Source organism: Podarcis bocagei (assembly GCF_964188305.1).
Source record: "Podarcis bocagei genome assembly, chromosome: 6".
In the NCBI taxonomy this organism is placed as follows: Eukaryota; Metazoa; Chordata; class Lepidosauria; order Squamata; family Lacertidae; genus Podarcis; species Podarcis bocagei.
This window is the reverse complement of record NC_138130.1, coordinates 84,001,735-84,026,430: the sequence shown is the minus strand read 5'-3', so window position 1 is coordinate 84,026,430 and position 24,696 is coordinate 84,001,735. Positions and strand designations below refer to the sequence as shown.

General features: G+C 44.3%; 1 protein-coding gene across 5 annotated transcripts in view; it reads left to right on the top strand.

The window, feature by feature from the left end:
- The window catches only part of FGF9 (fibroblast growth factor 9), a 48,912-nt gene that overhangs the window by 13,236 nt on the left and 10,980 nt on the right, over positions 1-24,696 (top strand). For 2 of the 5 annotated variants that reach the window (XM_081198047.1, XM_081198050.1), the window contains exon 2: positions 13,510-13,613. In XM_081198047.1, the coding sequence (XP_081054173.1) occupies positions 13,510-13,613 (104 nt within the window). Of the gene's footprint in view, positions 1-12,594; positions 12,736-12,852; positions 12,970-13,509; positions 13,614-24,696 lie in introns of those variants that run through there. The other 3 variants (XM_081198049.1, XM_081198048.1, XM_081198051.1) reach the window with 3 other exon arrangements.

The window sequence follows — 24,696 nt, the reverse complement described above, 5'->3', positions numbered from 1 at the left end:
TGGCTCTAGCAGACGGAAGTACTTCCGAAGTGATTTCGGGGGGTGCAGTTTTTGTTCCTTGTCTTCGTGAGTGCCTGCAAAATGTACTTTGTGTGCCGTCATTAAGGAGCAATCTGATGTCTGTAGATTGTTTGCTAAAAGCTGGGTTTAAAGTGCATTTTGAAGGAGACAGTTGCATTATTAAGAAGGCTGGTGAGATTTTAGGCACTGCTAAGTCAGAGGGAGGCTTGTTTTGGCTTAAAGCAGGATCTCAAGTTGCAGCAGTAGTCAGTAAATCTCAGCCTGCAGTGAATAACAAAGCTATACATGACAACTGTGTGCACTTATTGCATAGGAAAATGGGGCATGCTTGCTGGAAAAGTGTACTAAAAATGTCTGAATTGGCTGATGGGGGTAATTTAAAGAGTTGTAACAAGTACCTTGATTGTAATGTGTGTAAAAAGGTTAAAACCCACAGAGTCTCTTACCCCAGAAGTGACAGAGTTAGTGAGTCACCGCTACAGCTGGTTCACATGGACGTAATTGGTCCATTTGCTGTAAGCAGGGGTGGATCGCGTTTTTCACTAACAATTGTGGATGACGCCACGCGTTATTCTTGGGTTTTTCCCATGAAAAATAAGGGTGACGTGTTCACTAAGTTTAAAGGCTGGGTGGCATCTGTGGAAAGATTTCTGTCTGTTAAACTCAGAAGGATTCAGACGGACAGAGGTGGCGAATTTATGTCAAATGCCTTTAAAGATTGGTTACAAAAGCGTGGCATTGGGCATAGAAAAACGAACGTTTTTTCCCCTGAGGAGAATGGCGTTGCAGAGCGAAAAAACAGATCTTTACAAGATATGATGTTTGCCATGCTTGAGGATGCTGATTTGCCCATGTCTTATTGGGGGGAGAGCATGCTCACCGCGTGTTATCTCCAAAATAGGCTCTTTCATCAAACAATAGGTACAACCCCGTACTTTAAATTGTTTCAGAAAAAACCTAAAATTGACCATTTGCATGTGTTTGGATCAAAAGCCTGGGTATTAATTCCGAAACAAATGAGGAAGAAGGGAGATCCTAAGACCAAACAGTTAGTGTTTGTGGGTTACCAGGAGCTGGGAAAAGGTTTCCGCTTTGCTGAAGGGACAAATGGCATTGTGATCTCCAGGAATGCCAGTTTTTGTGAACATAGTGGCTGGGAGAGACTACATGCCAATACTGAGGTTTGGTTTGAACCTTCCCAGGAGCTCCATGACTCTGAAGGTAGACACAGAGAATCAGAGTCTGAGGGGGAGGAAAGTTCAGATAAGAGCTCTCAAGAAAGTGGAGTTAGCCAAAGACCAGTTGCTAAGCAACAAAAGAGAGGTCGTAGTTCTGAGGAGGAAAGTGGGTCAGAAGAAAAATTTTCTCCCAGAAGATCTAAAAGACAAAACAAAGGAGTGCCTCCAGTGCGTTTTTCCCCAGATACTGCAAATGTGTTTAGTGTAAGTGCAGAGCCCAAGAGTTTTCAGGAGGTGTTAAAGTTACCAAAAGAGGAGGCAGAGCTCTGGAAACAGGCAATGGAGGAAGAGATGTCCTCTCTGAATGAGCACAAGGTTTTTACACCAGTAGCAGCGCCTGAGGGGGCAAAGATTGTAGGCTGCAGGTGGGTGTACAAAAGACTTAGGCCCGGTTAGGACATATCTAGGGTTGGAAGTGTGCTGGGCCCAAGATGGCAGCTGCCTAATTAGTCAGCAGAACAAAGTTAAACAACTACTGACTACATACAGGATGCAGGATTGCAAAGGGGCAGCGGTGCCTATGGATCCAGGTTTCATAAAAACACTTCATGTAGATGAGAGTCCTGAATTTGAACATCCTGATGTATATCACTCTGTAATTGGAAGTTTATTGTATATAGCACAGTGGTCCAGACCTGATATTAGCTATGCAGTAGGCATATTAAGTAGATTGGTCTCAAAACCCACACTAAATGCCTGGAAAGGGGTAAAACAAGTTCTGAGATATCTCAAACAGACAATTGGCTATATGTTACAATTAAATTCTTCAGAGGATGAAATGTTGAGTTGCTACTGTGATAGTGACTGGGGAAATTTGCCAGATAGAAAATCTGTCACAGGACTAGTCATAATGGTCGGTGGAGCTTTAATCAGCTGGCGGTCACGCAAGCAAGACGTTGTAAGTGTGTCATCAACGGAATCAGAGTACGCCGCATTGAGTGAATTGTGCAACGAGGTGATTTATTTCAAGCATTTGATGGCAGATTTAAATGTAAATTGTGGAGAACCGGTACAAGTTTACATTGATAATCAAGCTTGTATAACCTTAAGTAAAACAGAGGGTTTCAAATCGCGTTCCAAACATATCTCTGTAAAATACCAAAATGTACGTTGCTGTGTACAAGACAATGTAATCACCTGTACTTATGTGTCAAGTGAAGAAAATGTAGCAGATGTGTTAACTAAACCATTGGCAAAGGTAAAGAACAAGCGAATGTGCAAGGGTTTAGGTTTGCTGGAAAAATGATCTCCTACATAGGTGTATTTGGAGTTAATTGTTCAGCAGAATCTGTGAGGGGGTGTTCAGTTTCTGTTAATTGGTTCTCGTGGGAAACTTGCAGATTCTAGCTTCACCAATTAACTCAAGCTGGTGTCAATTTACTCTTGGCAGAAAGCCCAGGTCTGCTTGACCTAGAAACTACTCACTCTGATTGGTTAACGAGCAGCACTCAACTCTGTTATCTAGGGATTGCTAGCACAGTTTGATGTGAGGTGTGTTAGGAGTTAGAAGTGCTGTGTATGGTTATGAGAGAGAGAAAGAGGATTTATTTTGTTTTTATTTGTATGCAGAAACTCTGCTGGTTTTATTTTTTCCTTTTAATAAATCCTGTAAATAGTTATTCTGAGTCCAGCTGACTAGTCATTACTGCCGCAACTAGCTTCTTCGCTGTGCAGGAAAACTCTGCTACGTTTGGGCTAAAGCCAGTAGGGCTATGCCTGACACTTCAAAGTTCCATGATGTCTGCCAAGAAATCCCTCTATGCTCGTGGCTAACCTCCCCCATGCATGGGGTGTGTGTGTTGTGGTCACATGTGTTTTCTCTCTCTGCTTGGCTTGTAGAAGAATCAGTCTGGATGGCACAGTAGCTATAGCTCCAAGGCAGCAGGTTGGATCCAGCAAAGTTATATCCAACTAAGCTAGTCAATGTTAGTTAATTTCAGTGGGTTTCTTGGAGTAGTACAAATGGAGCCAGTGAGGATGGCTGCATGCCACAGTGTTGGTTGGTTTCCCTCTCCATCGGGCTTTTCACTTCCATCACAGGTGATGCGGGTGGTGCTACGGTCTAAACCACTGAGCTTCTTGGGCTTGCCGATCAGAAGGTCGGCAGAATCCCCACCACGGGGTGAGCTCCCGTTGCTCTGTCCCAGCTCCTGCCAACCTAGCAGTTTGAAAGCATGCCAGTGCAAGTAGATAAATAGGTACTGCTGCGGTGGGAAGGTTTCCATGTGCTCTGGTTTCCGTCACGGTGTTCCGTTGCACCAGAAGCGGTTTAGTCCTGGTGGCCACATGAGCCAGAAAGCAGCCTGTTGACAAACGCCGGCTCCCTCAGCCTGAAAGCGAGATGAGCGCTACACCCCATAGTCGCCTTTGACTGGACTTAACCATCCAGGGGTCCTTTACCTTTACCTTTTTATTCCAGTGTTGCATTTGAGCAGTTGCACTGGTGTATCTACCAGTGTGAAAACACAGGAGGGACTTCCACCATAACCATATTTGTAAATATCTCCTCAAGGCCATTATTCCCACCAAATGCTCTGAAAGTAGGTCTCCAGCCCCTTATGCCACCCCAAGACAAAAACAAATCTTGAAGGTTCACTTTCCCCCCAAGTAGTCACTGCAGGAACTGTCGAGAGAGAAATAGGTAATATCAACAAAAAAATAGGTTCCCAAAATTGCCAAAATTAGGAATTTGGCAAAAGGAAACACTCCCCATCCCCCACAGTGCATGGTTAAACTATGGAATTTTCTCCTCCTGTAATGATGGCCACTGACTTTCATGTCTTCAAAACGGGATTAGCCATATTTGTGGGGGATAAGGCCAGGGCTCCCCCCCCCCACTTCTCAGGTGGGCGCCATTGCCATTTTAAGAGAACGAGGGAGGTGTTTGTGGTGAGGTCCTGGCATTTCTTTTTCTAGAAAAGTAGCACTGGATATGGCTACCCATTTGGCTCATAGGCAACGTCCAAAATGCACTGTACATTTAAAGCGCTCCTACATCACTTTTAACAGCTCCCCACAAGAGTCCTGGGAACTGTGGTTTATTAAAAGTGCTGAGAGTTGTTAGGTAAATCCTCACAAAGCTACAGTTACCAGAATCATTCACAAACTGCAGCTTCCAGGCTTCTTTGGGGGAAGCCATGACCGTTAAAGTCATATCTGAGTGCATGATGTGGGCTGAGTTGCTAGAGCAGAGAGGGCTCATGGCTTCATGCCCCAGTAGGCTTCCCAGAAGTATTTTATTGACTAGATAAGCCTTTAATCTGGTCCAGCAGAACTCTTCTTATGTGCATTTTGCAAGCTTTTTAATTCTCAGTATGTATCCAGTCCCATAAACATTGCTGCCTCTTATACTCAGCCTAAATAAAATGTGTTCCTTTTTTATTCATTGCATTCATACTCCACCTTTCCAAGGAGCTCAAGTTGTAGTACGTGGTTCTCCCCCTCTCCCTTTAATCCCCACAACGACCCTATGAGGCAGGCTAGGCGAGCTTCATGGCTGAGTGGGGATTTGAACTCTGGCTTCCCAGGTCCTGCATACATTTTTGTGCAGCTCTGCACATAACATCTCTCAGTAAGTTATTCGTTTCCTATTCCTCGCTGGAGCTCACCTGAGACTGAGCTGGCTGAGATGTTTTGTTAGTTCTGTCCTTGCAACTCGCAGTGCGCCTTGTGGCTCCAGGAGGTATGGAGACACCCAGGAATGGCTGCTGAGTCAGCACTTAGCAACACTAAGTGGATTTGATAGTTTTGGCACTTGGGTACTCGCTTAGGAGCTTGCTCCAGGTGAGTGGGCAAGTGGCAAACTGCAATTCTGCCCTTGTTTCCCCCTAAACACCGGTAATCTACAGCCATAGAAGGTGTGCACACAACAAATTTAAAGCACGTGATGTTCCCCTAAGAAATATTGGGAACTGTAGTTTACCCCTCAGAGTGCTGCAGTTCCCAGCACTCTTAACAAATCACAGTTCCCAGGATTATTTTGGCCCGCTTTTAAGTGTGCTTTAACTGTAGTGTGTGAATGTAACCATAGTCAAGTCATCTGTAGAATAACTTTGTTTCTTTGCTGAGTGTGCAGCTGTTTCACTGGGATTTAAACTACAGCTGTTCCTTTCCCTCCTCCCCTCCCTTCTGATGAGGGGCTGTTCCATATTGCCATGTATTGAGTGACGGCCCATGGAAGACGCCGCCTGTGAAAAAGGAACTTTGTCTCTGCTTGAAGGGGCTCTGCTTGAGAATTGTTTTCTTGGCTCCTTTTGAAATATCCCGGGGAAATTGAAGCCCATTAAATTCCAGATTGCAACTGGTCAAATGCAAACCCTTGAAGGGGTCCAGCAGTGAATGGCCAGTGTGAATACTGGTGTATCTTGCATGTCTGGTTAGAGAACATTGGCAGCCTAATGACCCATATCTGAATCTCTTGCCAGCTGATGTATGGGAAATGACTGTTCAGCAACCTGATTGCAATATTTCTTGCAGCAGCATACAAGGCCTAAAGATTGTACAACAATCCAGCGCAGTGTTGCAAACCATGATATGGCTGTATGCACCTCAGTATCTGAGCAAAATGAGAGATTTCAGGGTGCCAGCACATACTTTGGCTGGAGTTTTCCTAGAATGAAGGTCACCAGAGACTGTGGTGTCTTTTATTTACATCTATTTACGTAGAGCCTAGGACTTGCCGATCAGAAGGTCGGTGGTTCGAATCCCCGCGACGGGATGAGCTCCCGTTGCTCGGTCCCTGCTCCTGCCAACCTAGCAGTTTGAAAGCACCTCAAAGTGCAAGTAGATAAATAGGTACCGCTCAGGCGGGAAGGGTAAAGGGCATTTCCGTGCGCTGCTCTGGTTCGCCAGAAGCGGCTTAGTCATGCTGGCCACATGACCTGGAAGCTGTATGCCGGCTCCCTTGGCCAATAAAGCGAGATGAGCGCCGCAACCCCAGAGTCGGTCACGACTTGACCTAATGGTCAGGGGTCCCCTTTACCTATTGATGTAGAAAAGTACATATCACCTTCTCATAAAATTTCAGAGCAGGGTACAGTGGTACCTCGGGTTACATACGCTTCAGGTTACAGACTCTGCTAACCCAGAAATAGTACCTCAGGTTAAGAACTTTGCTTCAGCGTGAGAACAGAAATCGTGCTCTGGTGGCGCGGCGGCAGCGGGAGGCCCCATTAGCTAAAGTGGTGCTTCAGGTTAAGAACAGTTTCAGGTTAAGAACGGAGCTCTGGAACGAATTAAGTACTTAACCTGAGGTACCACTGTACAGTGATATAAAACCACAAAAAGCAGTATGCTTATATATATAAACATTGGAAAGAATTTTCTTACGGTAAGAGCTGTTCAACAGTGGAACGGTCTCCCTCAGAAGGTGGTGGACTCTCCTTCTTTGGAGGTTTTCAAAGCAGAGGTTTCATCCATGGATGACTTCATTGAGATTTCTGCATTGCAAGGGGTTGACTAGATGATGCTTGGGGCCCCTTCCAACTCTGCGATTTGATGATACACACACACACACACACACACACACACACACAGGCGGAGCATATTATGGAAGAGCTCCAACAGTTTTTTGGGGGTAGTGGAGATGGTAAAGCCAGAGTGTTGAATTCAGCACAGAGAACAAGACAAGGCCCCTGTATCTTTTCTGGGAGCATGGCAGCTGCTAGTTTGTATGGCAGCCTTTACCCTTCGGTCCTGCAAAGAGTTGCTTAGCAGACTTGGGCAGAGCCATTGCCAAAGAGGCTTGTTTGATGGCTTGTTTGACCGCTTAAGCAGTCTCTCTGTCTACAGAATGCCATCTTCCAGATACAAAGCCACAGGCTGGGAGTGGCTCCAAAGACGACACACAAACAAGCCCTGCCAATCCTATAACAACATTACCCTGGAGCTGTAACTATCAGGGTCATATTCAGCAGTGCGTACTAGTTCGGGTTTGAAAGCAATTGGGGGAAATGAACAAAATCCTGCAAAGTGCAATGGGTTGGCCAGTTGGCTAGTTGATAGCATGTTAGGAATATCATTGTGTGTGGCGTATGCCTTGTCACTTTGGCTCTAGTGGCAAAGTTATGCTTGATCTTTGCAAATGAAACATTATCCTGGATTGCATGTTTACAAGCCTTTGAATGTTAATGGAGAGGCAGGATACAAACCTTAGCAATCCGTGAAGTTAGCATATGATTCAGCCCTTGGACCAGAGGTTTTCAGCCTTTTTGAGTCCATGGCTCCCTTGAACAACAGCATTCTTTCTGCGGCACCCCTGTGGGGCTCAGGAACCTAGTTATGTCACCACTTGCCTGCAGAACTGGCAGCCCCTCACCCCTTTTTGAACACCCTCCCTTATGAAGTGTTCCCTCAGCCTCCTCTCCCCTCTCCTTGAGAGTCCTCTGGGCAGCCGCTGCTGCCACCCCTGGTCTCAGAGCTGCCTCCCATGCCCCAAATAGAGGTGCCTCCTCACACTCCCCCTGGGACTTGTCTGTCCATTCCCAATAACAAGGGCTGGTGGACTGGCTGGCTAGGCTCCCTTGCCTGCTTACTTGCTTACTCCGAGGCTGCCTCAGCTCCTGGCACCCAGCACCCCCTGACCAGCCCCAGAGGCACCATTTGCCCGGGGAAGCTTGTAGCCAGGGCTGCTGCAACAAACAGCTGTGCAAGCCTTTGGGAGGCAGAGATGCCAGAGGGCATCAGAGGAGGGAGCGAAGGAAAGAGGGACAGAGGTCAGTGTTGCCTGGCACCCCTGACCGTCATTCAAGGCACCCGAAGGTGCCATGGCACACTGGTTGAAAACTACTGCCATAGACTGTATGTGCTACTATTAACTGAATGAGCACATTATTTATATCCTGGAAACATTCAAAAGTGCCTCGAATTAAACAATACATCTGCTGATTTGGCAAAACTCATATTATGGACAGTGGGCACGGTCCAGAGTGATTTGTGCTTTGATTTATATAGGGTTCAGATGTGTCTCTGGATAGTTTTCCCTAAGGAAGTGTGCCGAGCAAAGAGTAATAAAACTGAAGCATTTCCTATTGCAATATATAAACTCTGTTGTTTGTGGGTTTCACAGACTTCTCAAGAACAGAGACACAACTGACTTGAAAAAATCAGCTACAGGGCTAGCAGCATTTTACTTTCAGGTGGTCAGCAGTGTGTGACCCGACCATCTGAAATTGGAGTAGCAATTTCACTCCCAATTTACTTTTACACCAGAATGAAAGATACCAGGTTTATAAACCCAGAGCCTACAATATTGGACAATAGGCACATAACCTAAGAATTGGCCTCTCTTAAAATTGCTTGGTGATTATATGTACACAGGGGTAACTTGATAGTTTGGTGAAAGTTTTACAGTTTTACAAGATTTGGAGCCCTGATTATGTAGCTCTGAGCATGGTGAAAGCTTTCCAATGGACTGTTTGTATCAGATATTGTACTAGAAGTATTGCACCTAGCTGAAGAATGCTGATTTTTTTGTTTTGTTTTATTACTTCGTAAGAATGCAAACAATTTAAAATGGACAGATTGCCTTTTACTAAGCTGGAGTTATCAATGCAGTGATGAGTAAAACAATCAATAGTGTTCTCTTAGACTAGCAAGTGGGTCACAAAGCCTGTGCAAGTGGGCTTTGGACTTTATAAATAAGCTCAAAATAATTATTGCTTGCAATCCATAACTGGTATGATGAATATCTCTTACAACTTTTTGTTTAGTTGGCTTGTTATAATGCTGTCTTGACACTTGTTGCAATAAATCAGTGAATTTTTGACTTGTGGGCCACCATATTAAAAAGTTTGGGAACCACTGCCTTAGAGAAAGGTACAGCAGTACTCATCTTTGCAATCTTGGTTACAAAACTTTATTTCTTGGCTTCTACCTGTTGTTGATAGATCTATATCTATGCTGCTGAGGCTGCTATTGCTATTGCTCCTTTGTGAAAGATGCAAAATGAATCGCTCCATAATCTTTGTAACAGCTTTTCTGTTGGTCAGTCCCCCCCCCCCATTTGTCTTCCTCATATATTTGCTTTCATTGGAATACCCTTTCTCGCTTTGGATTTCTGCCTGTTACCATTCCATCTTTCTCCTTTGGCTTTCCATTTTTACAACCACACTCTTTCTCTGCTCTTCTCTAACTCATCTCTTGCCTTGTTTTTAAAATAGATTTTGACCTGGTGGCCTCGGTCCTTTGTACAACATCCTATCAAGTTATAGTGGAGCTTTAAACATTTCAATAATAAATAAACAAACATAAATGTAATGTGACGTGCAAGAATTGTCTGGGTAACATTTTTGGAGAAGGGTTTAAAGGAGGATGGTAAAGAGGCCACATTCACTGGTTCACAGATATTCCTGGTAGGACCATGGTCTGAACAAAAACTGGCATTGGGTAAATCTGCCTTAGAAACAGCCATTTTCTCTATCCCATTCTTTCTCTCCAACTTCTGAGTTCCTCTTCCACCTACAGGGAAGGGCTGTAGCTCGGTGACAGAGCATCTGCTTTGAGTGCAGAAAAGTTGCAGGTTCAATCCCTGGTATCTCTAGGGCTGGGAGTGTCCCCAGTCTGGAACCTTGGACAGCCACTGCCTGTCAGTTTGATATTACTAAGTTAGATGGAGCAATGATCTTGACTCAACATAAAGCAAGTTCCTATGTTCATTCCTGAAGGCAAGGATAGACCAGCGGAGAGAAACTGGTGGACTTCTGGTTATTTTGGGCTCTTAACTTTCATCAGCCAAAGTCAACATGGAAAGTGGTTGGGGATTATGTGAGTTGGAGCCCAACATCTGGAGGGACACAGGTTCCCCGTGTTTGCCATACCATGTGAGCAGCGTTTGAAATTCGCTAGATGCCAGGCGCATTTTGCACCTGGCTATTGACCACTTGTGACCAAGTGAAGTTGCCCAGGTGCTGGGGTGGCGTCTGATGTCTCTGCCATCTGGAAGTGCAGGCCTGGGGAACCTTGGATCTTGCATGTTTTCACACACTAGCAACACATCCTGTAGAATTCTATCTGTGATATTTTATCTGCACAATCGGAACGAATTTCAGGAACCAAAAAGTCTTTTGAGCCATCTGACCCCAAAACTGCAACTAGACATTCCATTTTTGGCGTCTGTAACCTTGGTTTGAGGAGCCATTTGGCACCTAGATTATATACAGTGGTGCCTCGCAAGACGAAAATAATCCGTTCCGCTAGTCTCTTCGTCTAGCGGTTTTTCCGTCTTGCGAAGCAACCCTATTAGCGGATTAGCGCTATTAGCGGTTTAGCGGCTATTAAAGGCTTAGCGGCTAAAAGGCTATTAGTGGCTTAGTGGCTTAGAAAAAGGGGGGGGGAAGCGAAAAAAATCGCAAGACTCGCAAGACGTTTTCGTCTTGCGAAGCAAGCCCATAGGGAAATTCGTCTTGCGAAGCGCATCGAAAAACGGAAAACCCTTTCGTCTAGCGGGTTTTTCGTCTTGCGAGGCATTCGTCTTGCGGGGCACCACTGTATGTGAGTTTCTAACAATGCATGTGAGATATCTTGACCTTTGATTACACTTGGAAGAATAGTGTATTTTTTAGAGATTTGTTTGGCAAGACACACTCTTTAGCAATGTTGTCAATCTATATACAACCAGGTTTTGCTGTGTCATCTCTCTCTCTCTCTCTCTCTCTCTCTCTCTCTCTCTCTCTCTCTCTCTCTCTATCTCTGAGATATGACACAGTAAAACCTGGTTGCTGTTGGTTGCCCATCTGCAAAATCCTTTCATAAGAATCGTCCTGCTGGATCCAGAATCCTGTTTTGCACAGTAGAGGCCTATGAGAAGCTCAGAAACAGACCATGAACACAAAGACACTTTCTGTTGACTGACATGGTTTGATTATGACAACACCTGTAAGCTGCTTTGAGTCATTTCCATGAATAAAGTGACTAATAAATAACAACAGCATCCTTGTAACTGCTGATGTGGACAAATCCTAGCTATTAGGAGGGGAAAGGAATTGTGTAATATAGACAATCTGTTCAGTGGCGATGTGGACAAATATGAACTATTAAGCGGGAAAGGTTAATGGTGTAATATGCAAAACCAGATCAGTTGCTATGAGGCAAGTTGACAGTTCGTTTGGTAGAAAGGGAAAGGTTGCCAAGAGTCTTGCAGAAGGACTGGAGGGGCTGTTTGCTGCAGTGGGCTGAAGGGGGGTCAGTTGGCAGTCTGTGAAAGAGTTGAATTAAGCAGTGGAGGAGGAAGAAGGGGAAATATGGAGAACGGGAGGTGGGCTGTGACTTCAAGGAGACTGTGATAGGTCAATTTAGCAGCAGAGGAGTTGGAGGGAAGGTAGAGAGGGAGGCATGGGTTGAGGGGAATGCTCAGAGAAGACTTGGGCCAGATCTGGCTATTGTGGGAAGTGAGGGAGACAAGGGTTTGGGAATTTGAGAACTGGATGGCAAATATTGGTTACAGACAAACTTTGGACTGTAGGTATCTAGTTTATTTGGGGTGGGGAGTGGGTAGTCTTCATTATTTATAGGTAAATGGGAGATACTGATACCAAGATACTGATATAAAGCCCAACTAGACAATCAGCCAAATACTAATGGCCTGTTTTATTCCAGGAAAAGGCGCTTTTGTTGGTAGGTAATCTGAGGAAGAAGCAGGGAGAGAGTGAGGTGATGTTTATGCATTCACTACCCATTGTTCCCCTGTTCCAAATTGTCCCATCCGCTGCTTCCCTCCCCATGTTTCCCTTTTCACACACATAAATAATTAGGAATTGGACACCTTGCAAGGTTGGGTTGCTAGTGAGTTTGCGGCGGGTGTAATTTGAAGCACATCCATGGATCAAATCCTCTATTCCTACTGCTTCTCCTCCAGATCGACTCATTCTGGGGTGGCTTTTCCTGAAGCAGAAGGGCGGAAGGAACACTGGGACTTGAGCTGTGTACGTGCTGCACCTTTAAAGCACATTTGAAGCACGTTCTTCCCCTCAAAGAATTCTGGGCACTGCAGTTTAGCCTTCACAGATACCATTCCCAGCAACTACTGTGCCCAGAATTCTTGAAGGAGAAAAATGTGTTTTGAATGTACTTTAAAGGTATAGCGTGTACCTTTATCGTCCGTTGAACCTTAATCACTAAATTAAGGCTCCGTGCCAGTTGTGGTAACACAGTAGGTTTATTAAGTTATTAAGGAGGTTTTCCTCAGTTCTCTGGCAAGGCTCTTACTACAGGCCTGCAGGAGGATTTCTCCTAGTCTGAGGGAGGGCTGGCTTCGAGGGTCAGCATGGTTGGATACCTGCTGAGAGTTGCTAGGAAATGCCTATTCACAGCTACAGTTACCTCACAGCTACCTCACAGCAACAGTTATCAGAGTGGCTTAACAGTCAAGCCCCTCTTCCCAGGGAACTCTGGGAATTTTAGTGCTGTGAAGTGAATAAGGGTCTCCTAACAATTCTCAGCACAAACTACAGTTCCCAGGATTCTTTGGGGGGAAGCCATGGTGTGATACTGCTTTAAATGTATACTGCAGATGGGGCAAGCAAAAGGGAGGCAGAGCAGCAGCAGTTGGCATTGAGTGGGCATTGAGGGTTGTTCAATCCCCCTATACCTGGCACTGGTTGTACTTAACAGGACAAAGCACAGTTTAATTACAGTTCCTGAACATAATGCAGGTTTCCACACGTGTGTGTGTGGAACACATATTTAGACCAGGGATGGGGAACCTGGTGGCCTGGTAAGGTTAAGGTGCCCCTTAGACTGAAGAAAGGTTCCTCTCACCTGATTTTAGACCTGAAGTTGTGTTTTGTAAGTTCCACTTTCAGTCTTGAACAGATTCTGAACAATCTTTCGCAGCCGATCACATAAATACCTTTTAAAAAACAACGAGCAGCCTGTAAATAACTTTACAAACCTTTCTGCATGCCCCAGCATGCCAGAGGATTGCTGGAACATTGGGTCTGGTCAGGTACTTGATTGGAAGGACTTAAGAAAAATCTCTTTGAACAAGTAGCCTTCTTTGAAAGGCTGAGCTTTTCACTTGGCACTCCTCTGCCGTCTGCATTGCATAATTTCGGAAGAAAGCTCAGCACTGTTGCCTTTTATATGCTGCGGATGTCTGTATCTCTAATAATTACTCATCTGTTGGCATTTTTCTTTCTGGTGGAAAACATCTGCCATCTTTGTAATGCCACTGAGTCAATTTCAAAGTTGACTTCAAGTGCTAAATTTGTGAATGGAAATGGTATGGACATTTTGTGTGTGTTGTGTTTTGCAGGTATCCTGGAATTTATCAGTATAGCAGTGGGCCTGGTCAGCATTCGAGGGGTCGACAGTGGACTTTATCTGGGAATGAACGAGAAAGGAGAACTATATGGCTCGGTAAGTTCCTTGTGATTTTGAAAAATCTTGGCCTCTGTTTTCTTTAAACGTGCTGTTATGGTTACTGTGGTCGTTAAATGGCTATCTGCAGTGCCTAGAAGACCATGCGCTTGTAAAACAATGCATTGTGCAAATTTTTGGTCAAAGGTACTAGAATCTAGTTAAGAAGTATAAATAAGACGCTGTTTCTTAGTTTGACAGATTGATCCTGTGTATTCATTAAATAAACATAAAAGCTGGGATGTACTTGCATTGTCACAACCTGTAGTTTTGTGCTGGTGTGGTAAGCTCACCTAGGATGTTAAACTGGCACAACACTTTGGATGATACTACTGCTCTCTGCGAATGGCCGCTGTTAACAGATGCACTCCTGTGCTGTTTGCAGTACTTTTACATGGTATAGTAATCAGCAGAACCAGGCCATGATGGGAGGGTGGGGGTATGTACATTTGGAAAGGTACATTTCCAAGGCATTCTAGCCACCATGGAACGTTCTGTGGCAGGGGTAGCCAATGTGGTGCCCTCCAGTGTTTTGTACTACAGCTCCCATCATCTGCAGCAATGGTCAGGAATGATGGAGGTTGTCATCCAAAACATCTGCAGGACGCTGTTGGCTACCTCAAATCTATGGCTACATTCCCACTCACAGGATGAATGGCACGTTATATTTCTAGAGCCTTGCTTCTGTTCACGCATTTTATATGCCAGACTATTAGAAAGAATGAGAAATTCCACTTATTTCATCCTGTCAAGGTGCATGTTTGCTTAGCTATCCAGAATATCTTGATGTTCTCAAAGCTTGAAGTTCTGTCCAGTGTAATTGCTACCTAAGTTGCACAGGTAGGTTTACGCCCATCTGTGAAGCCATGGGAAGATATTATAGGATGGTTTTCCTTTGCTCTGGGTTTTTTGAAATAGTCGATTCTATACCGAGGAAGAAGCAGCAGAGTCCACCTGAGGTGAAGGGAACAGAGCACTGGCACCTGCAACTGACAATTAGTATGGATTCTTTCTATTAGTTAGGTCAGGTACGAAAACCTGCAGTTAGGCCTCCATTACCCCTCAGCTGAGATGGCCCAGTATGTTTTCCTTCCTGAGGCAGGACAGCAAATGGCACCTGCTAGTTTGTAGTACCCAAGGCTGGTCAAGTTAACTTGGTTCCTTGGCCATCCTGCAAGTCCCTTTCTTCCTCACTTGCAGGAAAAATACAGCAGCAATAAATGTCACTAACCCTTCACTTCCCTTTCATGGCACCCAAAATTAGCTGCCTGAGGTGGCTGCTCCACTCTGCCTAATGGTGGGCTTGTCTTTCTCCGGGACAAAAGGATAGCTTCTCTGGCTTCAGTCAGAGGATTTTTGGCTCTGCTACCCACAACCTTAGCCTGGCTTGGACACCCCCTTTTTTTAACCCTCAGTTTCATTCCTACCTCAGGGTGACATTTAAGAATAGTCGTGCATGTCAGCCTACGTAATTCATAAAGACAGAAAGATGAGGGGGCCACCAAATGCAGGCATGAAAAGAGGAGACCTCACATACATAAAGGTTGGTTGGCTGAACACGTTTTGAGAACGGGAAGGGATAAGGAGTCTGAGTTGCCTTCATCCACGAAACGATTGGATGCAGCCCTACAAGCCTCAAAAGGCAGTTCAAGGCAGCTGCATATGTAAAGAGTCAAAGGATGCTGCATGGAGCCAAAGGATGATCAGGAGTTGTACTGGCTAAGCAAGTGTGCTGTATCCTACCACAAAGTCTGAAGGGAAGCTCTGGAAAGCTAATGAGAAGATTTTCGTTGATGCTGTTTTGTGAAGACTGGCAGTATCCTACATGGAGAGAAATAGGAACAATAAAACTGAACACATGCTACCTTAGACCAGATCAGATAGCTGGGCTGTCAGGCTCACTACTGTCCGCTCTTATTGATCATGATTGCCCAAGTCTTTGGGTAGGATTCTTTCCAAGCAGTGCTGTCTTTGATCCCCCAAGCTAGAGATTCAGAAGGTTGCGCCTGGGCCCTTTTTGGGACCAGTCAGCACTGGGAGCAGGCACAAACGTCAAGGTGGCCATGAAGGTCACCAATTTGTTGTCGCCAACCTTCTCTGTCAGTGACTTGGCCTTCTCCGTCTCATCTTCCATTGATCTATTGCTGGCCAGCATCTTGTGCTCAGAAAGGGTTGTGTCCTAATTCAGTGGCATCGTTGGAACTGATGGCACTGGAATAAAAACATAAAATAAATGCAGAGGATAAAGCCTAGCTTTGTGAGAATTTGTGTGGGGTGTAAAATAGTGGTTCAGGGCGGAGGGGAGATGGGGAATACACAGTACTGATGGATACCATTTGTGTTATATACAGGGCTTATTTTAGTAAAATAATAATAATAAATGAGGTGCCGGTACTCTTGATAAAAGTGCCGCAGGTGCCATCACAAAATGGCTGCCATGGGCAACAGAAAGAGGTGTTGGTACTCTGTTCCAGTGAGTACTGTCACGAAAGAAGCACAGGTTATGTATCACAAATGGTTAAAAATGAAGGACAGAACAAGTAGGGTCTGTCGTTTACGGTGGAATAAGAGAAAGTGAAAGTTATAATACATTAAACAAGAGCAAGAAGATTCAGTTATGTACCTATGGCACGACAGAAAGTTGTATTACAATGTGATGATATCCAGATCTACAGTATACAGTAACCTGCTGACAGGAGTAGAAAGTTAAAAAAAGGCTGTCTGTAATTTTATTAGTCAAAGAAACCATTAACACTACCTTAATTAAACCCTAGTTAAACCTTTAATACTTTTTAAAACTAAAAAGCAGATATTTAAGTGTTCTACAAAGGAAGGCACGAAACTGCCTTTTTATACTAACAAAATAGATTTGGAAATTCGTTAATTTTGTATATGAGCTGGTATTCATCCTTCCTGTGTTAATTTTTGCGATTGATGCTTCTGAGAGCTTTAATGTCATACTGAACTACGGAAGCTTTCTTTTATATAAACTGAAAATTTAATGTACAAGGAGCTAATGAAGTACTTGGCAGCTTTATGTCTGGGGCATAAGCTGTGCTTTTGTGCAATTCCCACTTCCGCTGGCGGGGCTTGCGTAGGAGAAATTCCAGGTGGATTGAACCCCTAGGCTAGCGGAGTTGGCTTTGAAAACTGTACACAGAAGATGGGTCTTGCCGTCAGACTGCAACGTGATGAAAAGTGGCTGTGATCTAATTCCATTAGTTCCAATGAAACATAGCATCTAATATTCATGATCCTTTAGGGCCTTGTTGACACTGGCAAAATTAGTACCCATATTTCAGCAGCTGCCAACAGTAGCGCAAATACTGTTGTGGCCTGGAACCATTTCATTTTCCCCTATCCTTCTGGGTCTTGAGGCATGTGCCAACAAATAAGTGCTCAGGATATTGGGTTGTGCCAACCAGTGCGCTGGTGCAGCCTTGAGGAGCTTGTGCAAAGATGGCATTGCACGATGCCAAAAGCTAAAGAATTGTTACTGGCTGCTGACATTGCAGTACTAATGTTTGCTAAGTGATAGGCATTCCTCTTTTTTCAGCTTTTGGGGGCGGGGTGTTCTTGTTGTTTTTTGCTGCATTACAAACCACATATGCGGTAGGCAATTTCCAGAGGCGTTGCCAGGTTAGAATTTAAAGTGCCAACATACTCTGCTGCTGCAACAGAGCAACCTCTTTCAAAGTTGTCAGTCATGCATGTCAGGGGTAGTCAAAATGGTGCCCTCCAGGTTTTGTTGGACTACAACTCCCATCAGCCCCAGCAAGTATGGCTAATGGTCAGAGCTGGTGGGAGTTGAAGCCCAAGAGCATCTTGAGAACAAGTGTTGGCTACCCCTCTTATATATAACCCATAGAGAAATCTAAATACAGAGGTTGTTCCTTTGTTCATTAAATTTGTATATGCCCTTCATCCATAGCTCTACTTACAACATAAAAGCACAATGTAGAAAACACAAAATACATAATAAAAATAAAATAAAAGGCAACCCAATGACCCCACCCAACACATTTTAAAATGGCATAGGGTATTAATCACCTAAAGGCCTGGATAAAGAGGAATGTTATGTGCATAATGAAGGTGCCAGGCGAGCCTCCCTGAGGAGAGCATTCCACAAACAGGGAGCTACTGCAGAAAAGGCCTGTTCTTGTGTTACCACCCTCTGGACCTCTCATGGAGGAGGCACATGAAGAAGGGTCTCAGAGGATGATATCAGGGTCCATGTTGTCCTTGTTACTGTTATTAATAATAACAGTACCAGGTTACAAGGGGCCCTAGGCTACAGTATCAGGTTCCAGGTTTGATGTGGGCCTGGGAGAGATGCCTTCATGAGTCACTCAGTGTTGCAACATGGCATAGACACATACCTGGTGATGTGATCTGACGTGGCTCCCCCCACCCACTGCCCTGACAGGCTGACTGGGCAGTGGCAGGAGCAGGGATCCTAATGGTCAGGGGCGGACTGTCCAACAGCTGCAGGCTGCCCAATGGCAGGACATCCCAGCTGTGGCATCAGCAGGAGTTCTGGGCTCAGTTGGCTGGAGTTGTGGGTGCTACCTTTCTAATTATGCTAGTAGGTTTACACTCAATGTATGTACTGGGTTGTGGAGAAGTCTAGTTGCACCAGGAAGTGATCTGACCATGGCACTTGTTTTGTTCCACTGGAACTTAGTGTCAGATCACCCACGTCCACAGAGGTAAACACCAGATCTAAGGCATGTCTACGACTATGAGTAGGGCCAGATTTATTCAGGGACAGTACCATCTGTGCACAGGGCACTTCACAGAGTAACACAAGCCAAGCAAAAGTACCTGTGTTGACCATAAGAAAAATGCAAGTAGCCACATTAGGGCAATTCTTTTATCCCACTAAATGTTGGACATGCCAAAAAGAAAATAGGTGATTTCCCCTACCCTTATGTGGTGGGAATGTGATTGTCAGAAAATATTGGAAGAAACCAAGTTAAAAAGGTCTTAAGTTATGGAATTCATCTTCAACCACTATTCATTTTATTTAATTATGTGGAAAGCTTGGTGGTATCAGAACATAAATAATTAGTTTCTTATATGTTAACTGCATATGTGGGGACATTGCTCTCTAAGACATGGAGGTCAGTGAACATCAATTAAAGAATGGATGAAGAAACTTTGGAAGATTGCTGCTGTCACCAGATTAATCCACTACCTGAGATTTAGAAAACAACAAAGTTATTATAGCTTTCAGACACAATGAAAGGGCCTTGAATCAGTTAATATTGCACTTAGAACGATCCAAATAGTGTTAGATTAAATTAGTAACTTTGTGTGTTCAGAAGGACAATATTGTTCCTTCATAAATAATAGCATGTTGTACTCTTTTTAAACTGAAATATGATGGATTATATAATGGATTATAAATGTTGATATGTTTTATTGGAAAAACAAATTCTTGGAATATGTAATCTTTTATTAGGCCAACTGAAATGTTACAGAATATTGTGCAAGACTTCGTGTTCTCTGGAACTCTGCATTAGGATAGATGGCAAACAGGGTGTGTGGGAGGGGGGTAAATTGGCTGAGGTTGGAGCTATGGATGGAGTCTCTATTTAGCCATGGTCTTAAGATGGATTGTGGGAAGATGTAGTAGACATTCAAGCAATGGCGGGGCTTTGTCCCAAGGAGCTCGTGATACAAATTCCAACCATGGAGGGATGAGAGAGAAGAGTCAAGGGAAAGGCATGGTTAATAAGGGAGAAGTGTGAGCAGTTGTGTGCTTAGTTTTTCTTTCAGTCACGTATGGGGACTTAGAATCATAGAATCATAGAGTTGGAATAGACCACAAGGGCCATCGAGTCCAACCCCCTGCCAAGCAGGAAACACCATCAGAGCACTCCTGACATATGGTTGTCAAGCCTCTGCTTAAAGACCTCCAAAGTAGGAGACTCCACCACACTCCTTGGCAGCAAATTCCACTGTCGAACAGCTCTTACTGTCAGGAAGCTCTTCCTAATGTTTAGGTGGAATCCTCTTTCTTGTAGTTTGGATCCATTGCTCCGTGTCCGCTTCTCTGGAGCAGCAGAAAACAACCTTTCTCCCTCCTCTATATGACATCCTTTTATATATTTGAACATGGCTATCCTATCACCCCTTAACCTCCTCTTCTCCAGGCTAAACATGCCCAGCTCCCTTAGCCGTTCCTCATAAGGCATTGTTTCCAGGCCTTTGACCATTTTGGTTGCCCTCCTCTGGACACGTTCCAGTTTGTCAGTGTCCTTCTTGAACTGTGGTGCCCAGAACTGGACACAGTACTCCAGGTGAGGTCTGACCAGAGCAGAATACAGTGGCTTGTCAGGTACATAGTAGGGCTTTGCATGATTTTATCAGGAGACAGAGCTGTGCTTTGTGTTTACAAAACTAGACACAAATGTCATGTAGCACATATTCTGAATCTAATATTGACATTGGAAGGAAATTACCCACTGGTACCAAAGCAAATAGGGGATGCGGGTGGCGCTGTGGGTTAAACCACAGAGCCTAGGGCTTGCAGATCAGAAGGTCGGCGGTTCGAATCCCCGCGACGGGGTGAGCTCCCATTGCTCAGTCCCTGCTCTTGCCAACCTAGCAGTTCGAAAGCACGTCACAAAGTGCAAGTAGATAAATAGGTACCGCTCCGGCGGTAAGGTAAACTGCGTTTCCGTGCGCTGCTCTGGTTTGCAAGAAGCGGCTTAGTCATGCTGGCCACATGACCCAGAAGCTGTATGCCAGCTCTCTCGGCCAATAAAGCGAGATGAGCGCCGCAACCCCAGAGTCGGCCACGACTGGACCTAATAGTCAGGGGTCCCTTTACCTTTACCTTACCAAAGCAAATGCTACACTAGAAGAAGTTGTTGGTTGGCATCTGTGTGTCTTGGGAGACAGTCAAACCATTGGAAAGTTACTGCGCCTGCTGTGGCTGTAGAGACCAATGTGGGAGAGACAAGTTTTGTTGCAGTTGGGGCAGAAAAAGGGGTCTGGTTATGCTAATGCAGATGCGCCATGGTGTTTCTTCTCTCTGCGCTCCTCCCAGTGGTCATCCCTTCTCTGGTCACTGCTGTGGATACACAGCCTGACTGATTGTCTCCAGGCACTGTGATCGTCTGCAAGGGATTCTCACATGGCGGAGTTAATGATGCCGGTCTTCATGTCACATTTGCAAACATCTTTGTAACTCAGCGTTGATCTGCCAATAGGTTCCTGGAGCCAGCTCCCTGTAGAGCCCCTCCTTGGGGATCCTGCCATCTTCCATTCTGTGGACATGACCAAGCCAGCGTAGACGGTCACTGAGACAGGAGTGCGAACATGCTCAAAATCTTCCTGATACAGGATGTGTGGAAGGGGTTGAGGCATCGCTTCTGGTGGGTGTAAGTTGCCCACAGCTCACTACCATAAAGCAGTGTGCGCAGGTGACATGACTCACCTCTCGGCCTCACGGATGTGGCCCAAAGGAAAGGAAAGCATTTGGCACCAGCTTGGCTGCAGGCGTTGTCGGAAGGAAGCATACAAGATGCCTTCCAACCGCCTTAGGGACTCCACTCCAGATTAGCCTAGGGTTAACTCCTTAGCCTTTCCTTCTCCAGAAGATGTCGTACAAGGCAGCAAGGACAGATTGGTGCCCAGGATTTGCTTCCAAAGCCTTTCTCACAAGTGAGTTTATGTGCAAGGCAGCGGAGGTTTAGGATCAGAGTTTCCTTCTCCTAGATGGGCTTCCTTCCCAGGTTGACACACCCCACCTGCCCTTCGTTTCCCTCAACAGTACATGCAGAAACTTGACCATTGGATGTAATATTAGTCTTGTCCACCAGAGCCTGTTTTGGCGTCTACTCAGAGCTGTATCAGGTAAGGAAAGGGCTGAATTCGTCACACATGCCTTCTCTGATCCTCTTAATTGTCAGGCATGCCCTACCCAAGGCGTTTGTAATTTGCATTTCTTTACCCTCTCTCCCTGCAAAGATGCATTTAACAATACATCTCTTTCAGCCATATGGCCTTCTTACTTTTGAAGCTGGAGCTTGCAGGCTGGAGTATGGTAGGCGGGTGATTATTAGGTGCCTAATACTTACACCTGACTTGGTCGATTTAGGGGCCTCATAAGGTTTGCCACCCACAGAGGTTGATATTACACAGTTCTACTCCCTTTTGCCCAGGATGAAGCTTCTGGGACCCAACTAAAAATAATCTTAGGTGCTGTTTTCAGGGTCACAGGATTCCCAGCTCAACTCTTGCATTTTTTGACAGGACAGAAGGGCTAAGCTAGGAGTAGCCAATATGGTGCCTTCTAGATGCTGTTGGACTACAGTTCCCATCTCCTATGTCCCGTGGTCAAGGGTGATGGGAATTGTAGTCCAACAACATCTGGGAGGCACCACATTGGCTACCCTTGGGCTAAGTCAAAAGATTAACGAAAATTTTTGATTAGTGATTTGTCATTGATTCTTATTGCACCTCTCCTTGAGTTCTGTGTATCTGTAGGAACCAAGAAAAATAAAACCTGGAGTATGTGTGAGGCAACCTTTGCATTTTGTGTGCAGTCCATTTTATGTTCTTGGGTCATGTTGATTCTTCTTGGTATAATGCATATTTTGCAATGTGACCCCTCTTCCCTAAAGAATTTGTGTCAGACCACAGAATAGTGACCTTGAATCTAACACAATGTGGTGCATGAAGCAAGGTATAATATGATCAATAAATGAATATTATTATGAGAAGGAATAGTGTCTGGAAAACTCTTCAGCTTTAGTAGGCTACAGTGTGGAAATAGATAGGAAGGAAGGAAATGATAACCTTGTAGATAACTACTGGCTAAATCATTTATATTCTCAAAGGAGATAAAATGGTATCATTGTATTAGGGATGGGTAAATCTTACCAATTTTCTCTTGATTTCTTGACTTTTCTCTATTTCCAGTCCAGTTCAGTTCATTCCTTATCCATTCATTATTTTTATTTTTTTTTAAAAAAAGCCTGCAGGAAAATTCAAATGATTCTCCTAATATATGCACTTTTTGTACGCAATTTTGCTCAGTTTAAGCATTTTTGCAAGCTATGTACTCTAATATAATTTATTTTTGTATGTTATTTTGTCTGTTCTGCACACCTGCCCAATATATGCTTTGTTTTGGTGCACAGGTGGGGTTTTTTTTAGTAATTTGCTTTGCAAGGTTGGGAAGAGGGCAAAGTTTGAAGGATAGTTCCATTCCAGTTTGCTGTTACCTTGAAAGTAGATATTAAAATGCAAATAAAATGGTCTCCCAGCCCTACCTTGTATATTACATGGGGTAGCAATGTTCCGGGGTTTGAAGCTGGCTTGTTTCCCTACAATCTGGGTGAGACTAATAACTGTTTGTCCAGGTTTTAAGGAACAACTACAGTTAGTTAAAAATGGAAGCGAAAACTTCTGATTTGCTTCTGGTTGCCTTAGAGGAGAGGGGAGCTCATGAAGCTCATTTGCATAGTGGGGTAGTCAATATGGCACCTTCCAGATGTTGTTGGACTCAGCTCCCATCAGCCTCAGCCAACAAGGCTTATAGTCAGGACTGATGAGAATTGTAGTCAAACCACATCTGGAAGTAACCGCATTGACTATCCCTAAGTGAAACCACCTCTTAGGATTATGTCTGAATGAGACCTTTTTGTGCATGGGTGAATGTTGTGGAGGACAGGATACAAAGCAGAAGCAGGATACAAACTACAGTTGAGAAGTATGAAAACGTGTCTTTACACCACTTTTGAATAATATAGCCTTGGGTATGTTTTTCATTGGTCACTTTATACCTACCGTGAGCCTGTAAAATCTGAGAGGGAGCACCCAGAATAGACATGCAGAATAGACATGCAGAATAGACATGCGGTGTGGGCAGAAGTCTCACAGTATCTCGTTAACAGTCTTGTCCTATGCATTTTTACTCAAAAATAACTCTGACTGTATCCAATGGGTCTTAATTGCAAACGTGTGTAGGTTTTCAACCTGAGGCTGAAAACAAGGACTTGCTGCTTAGGTGATTATTTTAGGGTTGGATATTGTGATGCGTTCTGTTGGAGCATCCTTTTTTTGTTTGCTGTTGACTTTGAGAAAAAGAGAGGTCTGTCCTACTGAATCACTAGCCCCAAGTTGCCTTTGTAAGGCTTTGTACCATGTGCTCAACAGGTTTCACTTGCTTAGTTTATTATGAAATGTCAAGATCACAGCACACAGTGGCATAACACAGAAGTGATGACAAGGTCTTGCCAGTATTGGCTCTGTTACAAGCATCTTATAACTCTGCCTTTTATGGCTTCAGCAGTATCACAATAGCTTTAAAACTTTCCCTGCTAAATAACTCAGTGTTTGTTTACATAGTGTATTGGAGATAATGTGGTCTGGGGGTGGATTATCCTTTTGACTTAATGTCTATTGGGGTTTCTTGCAATGTCTGAGGACCAGATGCCACGCTAGCAAGTCAAATAAATGAGCAAGAGCCTCATTTTATTTACCAGATTTTGACCAGTTTTACTTGCTAATTTCTGTATACCAGCGTTTCCCAAATTTTGGTCTCCAGCAGTTTTTGGACTACAATTCCCCCATCCCTGACCGCTGGTCCTACTGGTCCTACATTTTTACAAAAGGGTTTCCCCCAACTAAAATGCAAATGCGTATGTTATTTTCACTAATATATGCATTCATATGCACACTTAACCCTAGTATATGCATATTTGTACATGTCTCGTGGCTGTACAACTGCATTGCAAAAATCAGAGAAGTATGAATTTCAAAATATGGCTGTGTTTTGGCTCATGTATTGTTTTGGAAAGTACAGATTAGAATCAAATGCAAGCTGAATCAAATTTCTCTCTCATCCCTAGATGTGAAAGGTTTTTTATGTAGCATCCTTGAACTCTGGACATCTTGATTCCACAGTGAACTCTTAAGATGGTCTTATTCAGGTTATTGTTTTTGTCTATCTGCTTCCAAAGCGTAAGCGAGGGAGTGCTAATGATCTACTTGAGTCGATTGTGAGGAGGCTTGAACCAAGAGTTGTAAACATAAAAGTGGTAATGACACCTGGAAATATGCAGAG